Raw genomic sequence first — 18,009 nt, 5'->3', positions numbered from 1 at the left:
ATAGTTTCAATAACCATAACTTCATAATAATGTCTTATGATCATAGACTGTATATAAGAGAGCTTAAAATACATCCATGTTGACAACACAGCAAACATTTCAGGCTGTGTAATATGTGTAAAATATACCCATAACACATATACTGATGTACAAAAACAATATTCATGAAGAAAGCAAAACAAAAGGAACATGAATAAACACAATAAATAAAAAAAACATACAAAACACATGAATCAAAAATAATTGAAATTTAAGCACAACACTTCATACAATAGCATATAAAGAAGTTATCAAGTCACTGTTATCAATAAAAACAATGTGAAGTTCAAAAATAAAAACTGATGCGTCATTTCTCAAGGTGTTAAATATCTGCATGTGATGAAAAGTATGCAGACTAGTTAAGAATGAAGTATGATGAATGTATAGGCCTACATTTCTTCCATAACGTAAACCCACACACACTGAGCTGCACATTTTCATGTGACATATATTTGGTGCCGGAGGACAGAGTGTATTTAGAAGTATGCATTGCTATGAAAAAAAAAAAAGAAGCTCACTAATAAAATTACATCAAATGTCTACAAAACAGATGTATCTGAATTCTTGTTATGGGGTCTTAAATATTTGAAAGCAGTTTACAGTTTTATTTCACTTCATTTAGAAAGGCCATTTCAAAGTGTGTGTGTGAAGTGCACGAGGAAGCCAGTGTGCTTCCTTGTCTCTGTCGAAGTGAAGGACTGAGGTCATTTGGAAGGAAACCCAGCCGCTCTATTCTCGTCCAGCTTTCTCTGCCCATTATTTGAGTCAACTGCTGCGTTGAAAGACTGAAGGGACTTTTTTTATAACAAGGAATTCTTCTTTCCAAAAACAATTTCTCAACAACATGACCTCTAATTCCAATTTATCCAACATGCGACGGCTGGTGGAACAACTGAAGCTTGAGGCCAGTGTGGAACGAATCAAGGTAAAGAAAAGAGACATTTAACTGAGAATGGAAAAAGATGATTGAAGATTTAAAGAGCGTTACAGTTTAGGGTTAAATAACCTACTTTTCACCATTTCTTATACTGTATTCTTTAAATATGACCAATGGAAATAAGATGTCACAAATTACAGTAGGATGTTTTGTATGTTATACAAAATATAGATTTTGTATGAGCATGGTCATTTCTTTCAGTTAGTGGACCACCTATCAGATTTGGGTTGTCGTGTTGTGGAAAATCTTCCTCAAGTATCAAACTTTCTTTGTCTTTTTACGTCGTAGTTCATTATGGAGACCCCTCATTATTAGTGAGATGCTAATAAACTGTAAGGAGTTTCTCACTAATACATCATCATGTCTTCAAGTATTAAGTTTCTCATTTTCTAACAAACATTGCATTTATACATTAGTAAAAGTAAAACTTACAGTAATCCATCAAGATGACAGTTGAAGGGACTTTGGTCCAGATGATGTGCAGCTCTTTTCTAGAAGGTAAGTGATAAAATCGTGAATTGAAGAGCTGAAAATATAAAGAAAGTTTGTTGCAGGGGCATTTTCTGCAACGCGCCAACCCAAAAGTAATTATTATCACTGGCTGTTAACTGATCGATAAAGTGTGAGTGAATGACTTATTAATAAATACATCAATTAATGCATGTAAAACCTTTAAAAAAAGGGTGACTCATCGGAAAGTGATACCATAAAACCAAACATGTTCCCAGGTGTCCCAGGCGGCTGCAGAGCTGCAGCAGTACTGTCTGCAGAACGCGGGCAAAGACGCCCTGCTGGTCGGAGTCCCCACAGGCAGCAACCCCTTCAGAGAGCCACGCTCCTGTGCTGTCGTGTGAAGGTCAGAGACCACGGAAGTTTACTGCCTTTATTTGTGAGTAAACACCTATGGTCTGTTGCTGACTTTAAAATAAAGAGTCAAACGTTTTGCATTTTTTTTGCAGAGGAAGAAGAAGTGGAAACGTCTGTGGCATCTCACCCACTGAAGATCATGTTTTGTTTTTTAGGCCATTTTTCGACTATATTTTAATGTTTTTGAAGAGAAAACACATGATTTTTTTGATTATTTTCAAATAAATGTCTTGTTTTACCACATCACTGTACTGTCATTCCATTTCTTAACATATAGCAGTGCATTATGTACTTCATAGTCTCTATTGTAACACCTTTTGAAGGCTGTATTAGTTGGATCGCTGCTTTACACAGTGGACAGAGGAGCCAAAGAGCGATTAAGCGGATGTTTATAGGCAGGCTCTAAATTACACCCTGGAATCTCTCTGTGTCGGAGCTTCCTGACGTCCAGTCTAAGTTAGGAGCTCGGCTAGAGAGAGGAAACAGAGTTTCCTGTCTCGAACTGCAAAGACACTCTGAACAGAGTTACGTCCCACTCAGTCTCTCAACCTTACAGCTTTTTGGACATGTTTATACTCTTATGCTTAAGTCCAAGGCTCTACAATAAGAATTATCATGGTGTAGAAATTGCATATATATATATCTTGTTGGCAATTATGCTTTAGTGTTTATAGTTATTTAAGTCAGTGCCTGATTATTTTATTTATTTGCGTGTACTATGTAATGCAGATCTTGATTTATAGACATGTGAAGATGAAGAAAGTCTTAGATTCTGTCTAAATCAGCCTAAAAGACGTCTAGCCAGTCACGGGGAGGCTCTCTACTTTGTCACTTCCTTTTCTTCTCAGAACATGATCTCTGGACGAGTCTCAATAGTTTTCCCACTTTAGTGCCTCCTTGCCTACAAACCCTTTAAAAAAAATACAGCACACCAAGGACATGGGATGTTCCTCCTTTTGGAAGCAGAAATGTGATCTAAAATTGAACGTTTGCAGAAAGAAGAACATAATTTGCTATGTCAAATGTATCTTTAATGTTATTATAGCATAGAATAAAACTTAAAAACAAATATTAAAACTTTTACTTAAGCTGTGCTTTGGTTTAAATATTTAAGATACAGTAATGTTTTTATGATTTAACATATTCTCGATAGTATGTATCTTTAAATTTGAATTTAGAATGTCAACAGTTTATCTGAAGATACTGAAAACCTAAGATAAGCATAGTACATTTATTAGAAGTATTTTTCTTTTAAATGGTTTTAAATAGTGCTCACAACAATACAAAAATGTTAAAGATTTTTGTGGAACCTTAGGTACAGTGTCTGAAGTATTATACTGAATATCATAGTGTTTTTTTCTAGCCTATAGGGAGAAACTATCACAGCCAAACAGTATATGCACCTACAATGATCACATAGTTTACAGGAAATTACAGGAGATTAAGTGATATAATCTTTAATGTTTTTCTCAGTTTATCTTTATATGTTGACTCAAAATGCCTTCAGGATTGGACAAATTCTAAAATTGTTTCAACTTACTTTTTTCTTCTTCCTCTTAAACCTCCTGCTATGGTGGTGGACCAGCGGGGCTTTGATTTCAGATGTGGCTTGAAGATAATGAATTGAAATCCTGGGCAGCTCACGAGGGGTTAATCTAGTTAGTTTTCAAACCTCTCTGTGCAGTTTTCTCTTTTACAATAATCAAACAGATTCGTGCACAGCTTGAGGTTTTTGGCACATGGCACATGTTTTCCATGTTCTCTCTGATGTTTTCCATCCTTTTGCCAAAGGGGTCAACCGTTTCTCATATGCAGATTTAATCATCATAGGAAAAGCACGCGAGAGGCATGGAGAGACTGATTTGATTGGAATCTTAGCTTCACTTCTGATGGCTGGTCATACATAGATATTGTAAAAATCAAAGTGAATGTATGACATCATAAAAACAAGCTAGAAGCACAATGTTAGGTGTCAGGATATGTTGAAAGTCTTTATTTGTTTCATAGGAGGAGCGAGGTGACTTGTGCCATCTGCTGGTCATGTTTACAGACTCAAAATATCACCATTCAATATTCCAAATTCAAATATCTTTCTTCATTAAAAGTAACTGAAAACCAAAATGGAAATACTCAACTACTTAATGGAGTCCTGCATTTAATATTTTACTTAGTTAAAAATATATGTCTTATCAGCCCAATACACTTAAATGATCAAAATTATGATTTGACTTGTTCAGTTTGGGGGGAAGCATGTAACTGCTCTACTATTCATTGTTATGTTGCAAGACAATTATCACTGATGAATTAATGTGTAAGAAACAATGCTGTAACATTGCATTACATGTTTTGTCTGTAAAGATTTGATTCAGTTAGTCAAATTTAATCAAATTTCAGTTGTATAGCCCATATTCACAATTCACAATTGGCCTCATAGGGCTTAATAAGTTGCAACATCCTCTGCACTTAACCCTCGACAAGAATGAGGAAAAACTACCAAAGAAAACCCCTGCCAGTTAATTGTACAGAAAAACATCTCCCTCCCTCTGGAATGTGTTGAAGTGGAGGTACAAGGTTTAAGGAAATGAAACTACTCAGGAAAAGCAAAGAACATTAGTCGCTGCCACTGAACCGTTCCCTTTAAACGTTCCTCCAGCTGAGTCATACTCTGCAGGGGTCGGTCTGGATCGAGTCCAGATGTTACAGTGGTGTTACTCATCCTCTGATTCTGTCCCTCCTCCTACATTCATCTGCTCTCTGTTGGTCCAGGAAACCTTCAGAGCTCATGAAAACCTTCCATGGAAATTAGAAATGTATTTGTAAAGTGCTTTGCTGCTGAACAGGTTGTTGGCGGTGACTGCTCCGCCTGTCACTCCATTCTTAAAAACAAGGAAAGTCTCAGGTGTACAGGTGCAGCTGCTCTCTGACAAGGAAATAACCTGTGTGGCTTGAATGGAGCTGGTGTTCTCCTTTAAAGGTGTGGGCGGGGAGCGGAGAGCAGAGTTGGGTTTCAGTGCCACCCCCCTTTTTTCTATTCTCACACTCACCCTGTATTTGCAGTCCAGTCCCAGTCCATGCAGGGAGCCACTTTGAGCTGCGTGTGCGCTTTGATTATAGCCTCAGACTTTTCAGACCATGAGTTAAACGCCATCAATGAAGGAGCACGACACGACACGTCACTGGGGAACTTTCACAGCGTGTCCACACCTTTTTCAAAGGTCATTGACCTCTGAGAAAGCACTGATCCAGTTTGACTTCCACTCGCCAATGACACTGAACTTTCAGTTTTGGGATAAGCACTTTTATCCTGTGAGGAGATGGCCAAGGCGTATAGACTCTATCTGGGAATAATAACAGGTACGTTTTGCGTTGTTTCACCCTCTCACTTGAATCTGTGCTCACTTGTAAACAGAGGGATGTGTTTATAACATAGTAATTATTATCTATAATCATATTAGAGTTTTGCAGCCTCAGAGAGACACAGAGTTTACATATGATTACGTATAATACGTTTTCTAACATCTTCCTAGTGGCAGTTACACATCTGGGGACATATATATATATATAGTTAGGATGTCAGTGTATAGGTTAATTCTGTATTGTTTATATAGTTGGTGCACTTATTCAATAGCCTCATGCTTTCTGAATAACGCACCCCTGTCAGGTTTGAAGACATTTCTCTACCTGCTGAGCTTTATTTGTATAGTAGTGTGATGCGATATTTATATATGCTAATCATTGTCAAAACTGGTGTCCCTTATGTAAAATGACACACGACATGAGGCAGACGTGGGCGTGAATGAGCGAATTCACCGCTTTCTCTCTAACAAGGCCAGCTGGCATCCTGACTCAATAATAACTCAGATTAGGATTTTAAAAATGTTTATCTCTTATGTGATGCTGTACATTTAACAAATTGGTTTTAATATTTGAGCATTTTGTATCATCTGTTTGTGTGTGTGTGTGTGTGTGATGTGTTTTCTGTTTGTGTTTCTTCCCGCAGCTCTGGCCATATGCAAATACTGCATCGCAGAGGGGAACGCCACCGGGGAGTCCACCAATCGAACTATAGACAACTGTCATCACCATGGCAACAGAGACAATTGCACAGGTAGATATGGACAGGAGGTGAGGGTTAGGGACATGAACATGCAAACACAAATTTACATAAGTACATCTCACAGGAAAGGAAGAAATCGGGAAAAACACAGAGATAGAGGCATTTAATTGTGGAGACTGTCCAGACACCTGGACTGGGTTGCACCAGCTATTCATAAATCCATAATTAAGTTTAAACTTAAAGTCTTTCAAAAAGTCTGACTAGTGAGCTTTTAAATATAGTATTTAGCATATGACGCATGCGTTGCTACCTCATCAAGACCAATAAACTTTGTAAACAAGAAGTCATTGTGGCGTTGTAGAAATCCCAATAATTACAGTTTCAGAAGTACAAAAGATATTTCATAATTTTTGCAGGTTTAGGTGAGATAAATGTTTTGTATGTCTGCATGTAGAAATAGGCCACGTGTTTCACAGTAAGTTCATGCAGTTAAAATGATTGGAAAATGTCTGAACGGACATTTTTTATTCATGAAATTTAATTTGAAATCTTTAAAGTAATTATTATTAAACAGCATTTATCAAGCTTCAGGTCAGACACTCCAACTGCCCCATACAGGGTCACTGCAGGACGCCATTGTTGTGGATTTTCCCCGTTGGTTCAGTTGAATATACACCTGTAACTCCTGGCTGTTACTGACATTATTCAGTAATAATCCCCAGATAATAAATCATCCTCATGGTGCAGGGCATTTTAATTCAGCAACGTGTAAAACATCCCTTGATAAAACGAAGCTAGGACCTCCAAGCGTGCACGCTGTCAGTCAACTCGAAATGGCAAACGTACAAACTATAATACATTAGTGGATCTTCCACTTTCTCAATCAACAAACCAATAAAACAAAATAGAAAGACACAACACATAGCCATAGCCAATGTTATAGTGCCTAGCAAGAAATTTGCTAAAAAATACAATTGCTACTGCATTAGTGTTAGTTGAACTACTGGTTAAAACTCTGTCTAATTGCAGCTTTCAATTACCTTTAAACATTATGCACCTAGTGCCAAATCAGATATAAGGTTCAACTGTCTCAGTCATATATACAACACGATTGTTGAGGTTAAAGTTCTTAACAAATTTTCAAATTAGAAATATGTTTTACTAAAAAGAAAAATCTTCATCAAAATTCACTTTTTTTTATGAATTGCTAAACTTTTTGGGACCTACAAAGTTTATAACACGATTGATAACATTCTAATTTGCTAAACAAACAGCTTTGACTAGCGGCTTTAGCTTAACTTAGCTTAGCATAGCATAAAGACTGAAAATGGGGGGAAACATAATTTCATCTCTCTAAAACCACAAAATGTTGCTTTTACGTTTCATTCTTTTTTAAATATTCAACAGACACGATTGGTATTTATCCTCTCATCTAAACCAACTCTTGTTAAGAAAGCAAATAAACACACATGTGTTTCCCGAGTTATTCCTTTAAACTTTGTAACTGGATATTTATCTTTTCATCGCTGAGGTCATGGCAGCAGGCCGCATCTCATGTTGCAGTGAACAACCGAAGCGCTCTCATTGATGTCACCTCAACAGCGGTGTTGTTTTACAAGAGCGCTTTCAAATATAATCTCAGGGGAATGACTTGTAAAGATAGCGGCGGCTTGTGGTTAGTGGTGGCCATAAGGTCAACGTTATGGCCGACCAGCAGCTGCAGGGTGTGTTTCACTGTGTGTTTGTTAGCTGGCTATAGATGTGAAATGGAGATTAAATCATCATGTGCTTCATGTAGTGAGGAATCACATTAATTGATAAGTGAGACCCGATGACACCAGGCGTTTGCTGGCACTGACAGGCCGGCTTCCTCCATGGATCGTATTGCACACAGTCTATTTATATCATGGCATGCCAGGAGGCGAGGGCGTAAGTCAAAGAAGCAAGCTGACAAAACGTGACAACTAAAACAAGTTTAGGATGTTAGCTTGTTGCTTTATTAACCAAGGTCAATTGAGAAGATTGACACATGACACTCACACCTATGGTCAAGCGATGATGCCCTCTAGCGACTACACTTGCTTTTTTCCATTTGGGTTGCAGTTGTGATGCTATTACACTTGTTGTTATTATTGTTGTTTCTATTAAACTGAGCCTATACCTAACCAAACCTTGCTGGCTATATTAGAGCCAGTGGTGCTGGGTGATTGCCTTAGCTTAGCATAAAGACTGCATGCAGGGGGAAACAGCTAGCCTAGATCTGTCCAAAGGTACTAGAATTCACCTACCAGCACCACGGTTGCTATTTTATGAGGATTTATGTTTTATGAGGATTTATGTTGTGGGATTATTTGGAGCTGAGATCATTTGTACTTGTAGTCGTCCAACTGTTTCCCCGTTTTTAGGCCTGTAGCTGTCGATCCTGCTGCCAGCTGCAGGCTTACAACGAACAAATAGATACTGCAGGAGAGTGATATTGATCCTCTCACGCTTGGCAAGACACCATGGGGATTTCCTAAGTACTGACTTGGTTGGACGCCCAAAGTACTGATGGATTCATTTTTTATGTCCGTATGCTGCAGTGGATGTATTTACTGTCTTTCACTTCAAAAACTGCCCAAGAGTTCCCAAACATACAACTAGCAAATGTGAACTTAAACTGGAACACAAATGCTATACTTATGTGGAACAGAAATTTTGAAAATGATTATTCATTTTCTCCAGAAGACCCAAGAGATAGAGAGCCATGGAGCGGCCACTTCTCAACATGTCCTGAAGAACTGGTGCACTACTGTATCCACGGGGAGTGTCGTTACATTCAAAAACAGAAGGCACCGTCTTGCAGGTGAGAAACGTCTACTGCTGAAAGATGGAGAAAATTACAATTTACAGCTGTAGTGAGGTAAATGTACATTGTTATAAAGTAGAGTAAAGAGAAACCTGGCAACAACTATTGAGTAAGATGATCTTAATACAGAATGGATGAAAGAGAAACTGCTTGAGTGACGCTGCTTTCATTGTTTACGTTCTTGCAATATAATGGGTTGTGAATAGGTACATCCCTCTATATTTGGAGAAGCAGACAAACAGCAGGCTATGAAAGTAATCTTTAGTTTTGTCTCGCCCCAGGTGTCACCAGGGTTACATTGGCTCCAGGTGTGGATATTTGGACCTGGACTGGCGGAAAGGAGAGAAACAACAAATCATAATTGCATGCGTCATTGGCGGGCTCGTGCTGCTCATTCTTCTCATAGTGTTCATCTGCATCTGTTCACAGTAAGCCTTTCTGTGTGTGTGTGTGTGTGTGTGTGTGTGTGTGTGTGTGTGTGTGTGTGTGTGATGTCTTTGTGTATGTTCAGGAATAATATGACATTTCGGAATTACATTTATACATGAACAACCATCAGGTGTTATTCCTGATATGTGGAACTATTCCTTTAAAACAGAGGTTTCTGTTATTTCAGCTGCATGTACGATAAGTACGTGGCACCTGTGTTTGATATATGTGTTTCTCTGACAGTCGTAGCAGCAGATTGTGCCGATGGAGGGGCAGACGGAGGGAAGAACCGAGGAACGGGTCAGAGAAGCTCAGCATGATGGATACTAGAGCGACACACACGATCCCAACAGCAGACTCAACAGAGCCACCTGAAACGAACACTGTATGAGGAGTTTGCATGAGTCTGTGTGTCTTGGAACTGTTTAGATATGAGAGGATTTGTCCTTCATGTGGCAGCTGCTGCCTTTTGTCTCACACTAACGGCAGCTTGGTGTCTCTGAGCTGGACAGGACGGAGGCCCGCTCAGACGGAGGGACATTTGTGGATATAATATGTCTCTGGCTGTGTTCAATCAAGCTGGAGCACATGGAGTTTGCCCCCCTTCTCTTAAATTGCGCCCTGTCTTGGTAACTTGAGGACAAGATGACTCCCTGGATTTATGATAAACAACGAGTTGGGGATGAGTGTCGGGATGGTCGTGCGCTGGCAGGGACACTTTTTTCCAATACAGGCACTTGTAGCCTGCCAACGCCGCCTGCACGGCTCTTAATCAAGTGTTGCTATACTGGAAAGAAGTTGTGACAGGAGCTGACAGCAAGTCACAATTGATGAGGTTATTGGTCTGTGTGGGAGACACCGAGACTGAGAGGAAAGTGACTTGAGTCCATGTTCTCTTTGGGGAAATATGTCAAGTTTATAAATCATTGAATGTAGAGAGATACAAGTGCCAGCAGCTACAGCATGTACTGTAGGTTTGTGTGACATTATTTCTACTTTGTTTACTGCTGCTTTTTTAGCTTAGGTGTCATTTCACAAATGCAAAGAAAAAATCGCATTGATCACTTATTCCTCTGTGCAAAGCAATGTCTCCTTGGCAACTCACGCAGAATATTGTTACTGGTCAATACAAGCAATGCAAGAGGAGCCTCACGTATTAGTAAAGGCTGCAGGTCTGGACGGCCGAGGAGGACGAGGACAAGGAGAACTTGTGCTGGAGTCTTTTTTGATCTGTGTATTTGGAGCCGGCCAGCCTCCGAGCTGCAGAGGCAGAACAGCTCAGCCTGTGTGCGGCGGCTCGGCCAAAGTGAAAGTGCTCCACTGTACGAGACACTTTCCAAACTGCCAGTGACGTGTGTCTGTGTGTGCATTAATTCTGCATCTAAATGTAGAATGAGGACGTTTAAGAGAGAGTCGGTGAAGTCTGCTCCTGCTCTTTCCGTTAATAAATATGTCTATTGTGTATTTGCTGTCCGTTTAAATGATTGAAAAGAATTGAACAGAAAATGTCACTAAATTCATGTGCCTTATATTTGCAGTATTACTACGCAAACAAAGTGGCAAGGAAATGATTGCACTCCCTTTCAGGTGATTGTACTTTGGTTACGGTTTTTTATTGTGTTGTTGCTATGGTGCTGTGTATAACCAGCTGGAGACTGCAGCAAGAGCCAAGAAATTCCTGCCTTAAGAGTGTGAACATAGAGTATCGGCAATTATCTCATCCCTGCTCATTGATACTCACACTGTTGCCAATGTATTCTTTTAAACGTGTGTGTGTGTGTGTGTGTGTGTGTGTGTGTGTGTGTGTGTGTGTGTGTGTGTGTGTGTGCGTGAGGAACTGAACTAGCCAGTGTGTGAAGATATAAATGAATGAGATGGATACACACAGCATGTATAACTATTATTTAATGTATTTAAATCAGCTTTACTGTGTTATATATTATGAGACTGTTCATAACTTTTGGGGTTTTTTACTCGTTATCTACATTTGAATTTGAAACTATCAGACAGGTGCATGCACACAAAGTAGAAACAAAACAGAAAGTGATCGTATAAGTTTCACAAGTGCTAATGCACTTTTATTTTTACCTTTGGATGGAGCCATCCTGGCCATTTCACCCTGCTTCAAGTCTTTATACTAAGATAAGCCCGGCTGACGGCCTGCACAGACATGAGAGCTCTGTTGATCCTCTTATCTAACTCTTGGCAGGCAAATAAGAGTCTTTCCAAAAACTATTCATCTCAGTTACTGGCTCCTGCTCGTTCTCTCTGTTCTTCACCAACTGTGTCTCCCTGCAAGCTGTTACTTCATTTTTCAGGGTTTGAGTAATGAACACATTTGAAATCCCTTTTGAATCTATATCATCAATCAATACATTGATGTATTTGATGTGTAATTCATCATTATTTACCATTAACAAGTTTTAAGCTTCTAACCACACATTACAAATTGTTTTGGTCGGGTTCTGGTGGAAGTTAATGCGTTTCGCTGTGCGTCAGCTGTAATTCATTTAGCAGAGGCAGGGACCTGACTGATGTGCTTTTGGCTTCTGTTGCCGTGCACTGCTTTTGAAAAATTTAACTTTTTTCATATTCTATGCCAGGGCGAAAATGAAGTTAACTTTGAGAAGTATTCATCAAAATGAATGAATCAAAATGCCAGCGTTGCAACCGACACTGCAAAGAAGTGATGCAGCATGTTTCCCAGAGCTACTGGTATTTTTAGAACCAAACTGAACTTCAGACGGTTACACTAATCGAAAAGGTTTACGTACAACAATCTTTTCTCTTCTCTTTGTCTGCAACCAAGCTTTGAGGATCTTTGACCTAATTCCAGGTGACCTGTGTGTGGCTGCCATCACACCAGTGACAGCTGTGGAATGCTGGAGTTTCTATATGAGGGGTGTGTCAATGCGGGACTTGGAAATATGAGGCTGATAAGACAGACAGATACTGTGGATGTTTGATTTGGAGCAGAGGCGCAGTATAAAACCTCTTTCATAATTCTGCCGTGTTATTTTGTGACTGTAAGCTCCAGTGGACCTGTTGTGGATATCAGACCTTGGATGACACACACTGATTCACACTGACTGCTAATGACTCCATCTGTTCTCCTGTGGTATGTCTGCGAGCGGCTGGCTGCAGCAGCTGAGTACCGAACAGACTGACAGAGAGAGACACTGCACCTCACAGATCAGCAGGAGCGAGGGGAGTTGTTCAGCCAGGTCATGTGTTGTGTATCCTCCCCTGTCCCATGTGTTTGTGTTCAGTTTTTGTAGTCTGTATGACCGCCACTGGAGGTCAGCAAAACACTACAGCCCTCACAGATATTTCAAGTCACCAAATGATGAAATCTAAGAAAGGTACATTTGTTCAGGTAATTTACTAAAGTGCAATTTTTACGGTACTTCATAAAAAATTCCATTTCAAGCATCTTTATTCTTCTACTTTACATTTCAGAGTTTCAGAGGGATGTATATAGCTATGTTTTCATTTTTCAGTCATCGTTATCAAGTTGGGATGGTCGGATCATAAGGGATCATATACTAAGAAATAAAGAAAATAAATAAGATATACTGCTCTAAATTTATTTGACTTTATTGCAAATTAGTTTTGCTGATTCATTTCAATTCCTCATAATGAGCATATTAAACTATGTGACAGATCATTAGTCACATCTTAACCAGATGTAACATTAAAATGTTTATGCTTCTGTAATAATAAGACAAAAGCCTAAACACCAGTACGAGTCAAGGACACTTTGATACTTTTATACTTACATTTTACTCACATTAATAGCATGAATGTTGAATGCAGGACTTTGGTATTGACAGATAAATGGATAGATGGATGGATGGATTGAATACTAATAATTTTATATATAGAGAGAAAGGTATAGTGCCTTGCTTGTTATATATTATACTATATATTAGTTGTGCATTATGGATATTTGGCTCATTGTGATATATTTATCCTTTACGCTTGCCATACCTCACTGTGAATGTTATTTACCCTCCTCAGCTTGTCCCTCCTCTCCTCCTCTTTGTCTCTGCTCACCACCTCATTCTTCCTCAACCCGTTTTTAAATTATTTCCTCTCATCCTCACCTCCGCGCACCCTCTTTTTGGTTTTCATCTGTGCCATCCTGCCAGGTGAACACTAATGGATCGGTATGGCTTATTCACTGCTGACCCTCGGCCAATTGAAAGTGGGATAAATGGGAAGCCAAATTAAAAGTCATGGACCCACCTCCCTCTCCTCCTCCTCCTCCTCTTCTTTAACCACATGTCCTCTAATCAGAGCCCGGCTCCAGATCGCTCCTGGGCGCTGCGTCAAGACGCTTTCTTCACGGTTGAAGTGCTGAGACGCGCGCAGAAAAGCTCACAGCAACACGGAGACCAGATGAGCAGCTCTGATGCCCGCACAGCGACATCTTAATTTTTTTTTTTTCATTGATTCACAGAAAGTTTGGCACCATTTTTAACGTGATTATAGACATTCTTTTTTTTATTAAAATAGAGGCTTGCGCAAGTGCGTAAAATCCAAAGATGGTTCTAGTTTTACAGGAGGTGAAGCTTTTGGATCTACAGTCATGACTTTACTGAATATCACCTGGGGATCAAGTTAAAATGTCTGGGGAATTTATCGGAGGTCTGTACGAAGACTCAGCGGGAATAGGGATTAACTTCAGCTTCGTTTTTAACGCGACCAACCGCTCCGCCTCCGCTGACAGTTTCCACCTGTCAGACTTTGGAAAAACGGACTTTGTGGGAGATGGCGCCGCGGTTGTCAGGATTATCATCTCAGTCATTTACTCTCTGGTGTGCGCGCTCGGTCTGGTCGGGAACCTGCTGGTCCTGTACCTGATGAAGTCCAAACGCGTGTGGAAGAAATCCTCCATCAACCTTTTCGTGACAAGTTTGGCGGTGACCGATTTCCAGTTCGTGCTGACTCTGCCGTTCTGGGCGGTGGAGAACGCGCTGGACTTCACTTGGCTCTTCGGCAAAGCCATGTGCAAGATAGTCTCCTATGTGACAGCCATGAACATGTACGCCAGCGTGTTTTTCCTCACAGCCATGAGCGTGGCCCGGTACTGGTCGCTGGCCTCCGCGCTGAAGGGCAGGCGGCGGCGGACGCACTGCTGCTCGGCGCGCTGCATCACGGTCCTCATCTGGTTCGCCGCTGTCTCCGCCGCGCTGCCGCACGCGGTCTTCTCCACAACCGTCAGCGTCTCCAACGAGGACCTGTGCCTCGTTAAATTCCCCGAAACCAACGGGAGCGCACAGTTCTGGCTCGGGCTCTATCACTCTCAGAAAGTGCTGCTGGGCTTCGTGGTGCCTCTGGGCATCATCTCCGCCTGCTACCTGCTCCTCTTGCGCTTCATCACCTCCAAAAACATCAACTCCTCCAGCGCCAAACGACGCGCCAAGGTCACCAAGTCCGTCACCATAGTGGTGCTGTCCTTCTTCCTCTGCTGGCTGCCCAACCAGGCGCTCACAGCCTGGGGCATCCTTATCAAACTCAACGTGGTCCACTTCAGCTACGAGTACTACACCACGCAGGTGTACGTCTTCCCCGTGTCCGTGTGCCTGGCGCACTCCAACAGCTGCCTGAACCCCATCCTGTACTGCCTGATGAGGCGGGAGTTCAGGAAAGCGCTGAAAAAACTCTTCTGGCAGATGACTTCGCCGACCCTCACCACCATCAGGCCGATCACAGCCACGACAAAGCCAGAGACGGACGGACAGGGACACGTCCTGGTCCCCCTCAGCGCGCCCGGGGAGGCCCCTCTTGTGTTTTATCCTCCGGGAGCAGTGATGCACAATGACAGGAGAGATCTGCCACAAAACAGCACTTAGTCTAAAGTGCCACGGACTGTGTACTTTAATGCTCTGTGAGTTTTATTACATGTTTTAATGTTAATGGACAATCTCTCGCAGTTGGCAGAGGGGCTGCAGTGTGCGTCCAAGTTGGATGTGCGTAATTGGCGAGAAGAGCGCAAACAGAAACTGGCCTGTAAACCACCCATCATCTCAGTTAATCACATTGGCTCCTGCTTGTCTGTCACTTTGCCCACTTCGCATCTGTGGTTTTGCTCTCAGCTCCTCTTTAAAATAAAAGAGGGGAGGGCATTTTCTCTTGTGCCATATTCGTCTAAAATGTCAAATGCGCAAAGTAAAGTGCATTGACAACATCGTGGCCAGTATTCATTCATGAAATCGTTCTGACGTCACATGAATCCATATCCTCATGTTTAAGTCAACGAGTTTCACACCGTACCGATAATTGATCTAGACAACGTTAATGAATGCATACAGTAAATTCTGAATGTGGCATGAGCCTATGGTGTCAAAAGCAAAAAAATCGCCTGCACGCCAAACACTCCAGAAAGGTGATTTATACCATTACAGCAGTTACATCACACTATATTAACTAAAGTAATGTACATTAGTGGTTATAATAACATTCTCTTAAACTAATTTGTATAAACACAAGGAGAGAAGCTCCTCATTGTGTTATAAATTCACTTTATTTAATGATTCTTGTCTCAGGGAGTTTGATTGTATATTGAGTTAATAGCTCAGAGTTTGCTGTCTTAAATATTGTAATTAAATTGATCTGTGGCCCATATTGATGTAGCTGGTACCTGGGATGCATATCTTGGCTGAGTAAGAGAACTTTGAAGTCAAACCACAGTATAAGTATTCGATAAGTTGCCCTTTTGAGAGCATTTGTGTTTTTATTAAATCGTGATCAAGCATCTGAAAACCTGTTTATGTTGTGCACACATACGAGAGAGGCCTCGTTAAAAATCAGCCACCCAGATGCACATCTGTAACATAATTGTGCAGAACTCCCTTGGAATTAATTCAGTGAATATAACTTCTAAATGAATTTTGGGCTATGTTAAACAGCCCATTAACTTCTAATTAGTTTGCTTCCTCATCTCTATCCTATGAAAAAAAGAAAAGGGAGGAACTTGCCATTAAAAAGACCTTAATCTCACAATCCTTTATTTATATTTATATTTGCCATTTAAGCAAAACAAAAAGTGCAAGTGCATACACTTTTAAATGTCAAGTTGAGAATAACTTCAGAAGGTGGGTCGGTCGACTTAATATAAATTACATTTTCACATCTCAACCCAGCACAACATTTATTTAATTTCTCTTAGTGCCTGCAGGAATTCAAACCAGTAACTATCCATTAAAACACATACGGAACCTTGAATTGTTTTGGTTTAATGGTGAAATCAGGAACATCTAAGTGATTTCATAATGTGTATTTGACTTTTTGCAGTCAAGCAGCAACTTTTACCATGTGAGTCAAAGCTGGGTATTAAATCTCTGATCCTTAATTCATGTGTCAACAAGTGACTTTTAATAAGAAATGTACTCAACACCATACTCATTTCCAAAAATCACCCCAGAGGTGGCAAATCACCACAACAATAACACAATATTGGAGAAGGTCCTTTAAGAGTCTCAGCACTGACCAATAGTTTAACCACCAGATAACAGAAAGTTCAGGACTTAATCAAATGCCGTGGTTCAATTCTGTCTTCAAACATTAAGAATCTAATGAAATTAGAAACAGAACCCGTACATGCATATCTGACGAAGATAGGAGTCTCACAAACCCATTTTAATATTCCACACCTTAAGATCAACACAGCTTTAGTTTTATTTAATTTTTTTAATTAAGCTAAACGCGTAGGGGCTAATTGCATGCACATTCCACAGTCTTATCTGATTTAAAATGAATAAAAGCACCTCACACACACACACACACACACACACACACACACACACACACACACACACACACACAAACACAAACACAAAGCATTTAATCTGTTATTGGAGGAAAAATTACTCAAAATCATAATTAGAAATGGGTGTTCCTCAGGATAAAAGCTAATATCTCTATTGATCTCCAGGGTGCTTTGAAATGCATTTTCAAACAATTATAGATATTATGTGGATTTACATAAGAAAATCACATTTGAATGGGCCCGATTCACAGCGATGAACAACTGAAGCCTGGTTAATGTGGATGGAAATATTTGTGGTGTCGTCAGACACAGCAACTGACTTCTGTAGATGTCAGTGTGTTAAAAGAGGGGAAAAAAGGCTTTGAAAAGTGAGGGAGCTACTGATCTCGCTCCCTCTGCCTGGAAGCAGAAGCGAAGATATAATGAGGAGGTAGCAGAGATCATGAGCATTTGAAAACTTTCAGCAGAGAAAAACAGCCTTTTAGTTCCAAGCTCTGCACATGCTGTACATCATTCTGCTCAGTGAAGCTCAAACATCAAACTGAAGTAACAGAATGTAGGTTTTGAATCTATAATAAATAATGTTTGGCCTTGCCACTGGTGACAAACCCTGCAGCTGTTTTCAGACATGAACTCCAGAAAATGTCCCGAAAAGCAGGAGGTCATCAGGGTCAGACACGTTAACGACAACAGGAAATTGTCAGGGACATTCAGACGAGGGGTGGCACCTGGGTAGAGGATGTGGTGGCAGGCAAATGCACATCTATTTCCCTCAATCACATGTTTTTGTTTGCAGGACGTTGACAGCAGCGTTGGCCCTTATCGCCAAATGTTCCCAAATCCCGTCCTCTCATCTTCCTCGGCCCCCTTCATGTTCACGTCTGTTAAGTGTTAGAAACATCATCACACCCACTCGTTCGCTGGGGATTTTCCAGACATATTCCTTCTGTATTCTCACTGAAGCTCACTTCATTTTCTGGAACTTTTCCCGCCAGCCCCCAAGTAAAAGGTACGGAGCAACTGACTCGAATATTTGGGTTCTCACATAAAGCCCCTCT

The 18,009-nt window shown here is 40.6% G+C and overlaps 3 protein-coding genes across 4 annotated transcripts; all 3 read left to right on the top strand.

Moving 5' to 3' along the window:
* Positions 1-723: 723 nt before the first annotated feature.
* Positions 724-2,086, top strand: gng10 (guanine nucleotide binding protein (G protein), gamma 10). The gene is made up of 3 exons (XM_035141405.2): positions 724-964; positions 1,705-1,832; positions 1,936-2,086. Exons 1-2 carry the CDS (start codon positions 884-886, stop codon positions 1,828-1,830), a joined length of 207 nt encoding a protein of 68 aa, XP_034997296.1. The 5' UTR covers positions 724-883; the 3' UTR covers positions 1,831-1,832; positions 1,936-2,086.
* Positions 2,087-4,873: 2,787 nt separating this feature from the next.
* On the top strand, positions 4,874-10,639 carry btc (betacellulin, epidermal growth factor family member). 2 transcript variants are annotated; one of them, XM_047344373.1, is made up of 5 exons: positions 4,874-5,197; positions 5,844-5,951; positions 8,628-8,745; positions 9,030-9,176; positions 9,421-10,639. In XM_047344373.1, the coding sequence occupies exons 1-5, from the start codon at positions 5,158-5,160 to the stop codon at positions 9,566-9,568; spliced, it is 561 nt and encodes a 186-aa protein (XP_047200329.1). In that variant the 5' UTR covers positions 4,874-5,157; the 3' UTR covers positions 9,569-10,639. The 2 variants fall into 2 exon arrangements, with proteins under 2 accessions (XP_047200329.1, XP_035039971.2); XM_035184080.2 differs by having other exon boundaries at positions 4,878-5,197; positions 8,625-8,745.
* Positions 10,640-10,783: 144 nt separating this feature from the next.
* rxfp3 (relaxin family peptide receptor 3) lies at positions 10,784-15,807 on the top strand. The gene has a single exon (XM_035184079.2). The coding sequence runs from the start codon at positions 13,806-13,808 to the stop codon at positions 15,033-15,035; it is 1,230 nt and encodes a 409-aa protein (XP_035039970.2). The 5' UTR covers positions 10,784-13,805; the 3' UTR covers positions 15,036-15,807.
* Positions 15,808-18,009: the final 2,202 nt, after the last annotated feature.

This window comes from Hippoglossus stenolepis, chromosome 18 (genome assembly GCF_022539355.2).
Source record: "Hippoglossus stenolepis isolate QCI-W04-F060 chromosome 18, HSTE1.2, whole genome shotgun sequence".
NCBI classification, from domain to species: domain Eukaryota; kingdom Metazoa; phylum Chordata; class Actinopteri; order Pleuronectiformes; family Pleuronectidae; genus Hippoglossus; species Hippoglossus stenolepis.
This window is presented reverse-complemented; position numbering and strand designations above follow the sequence as displayed.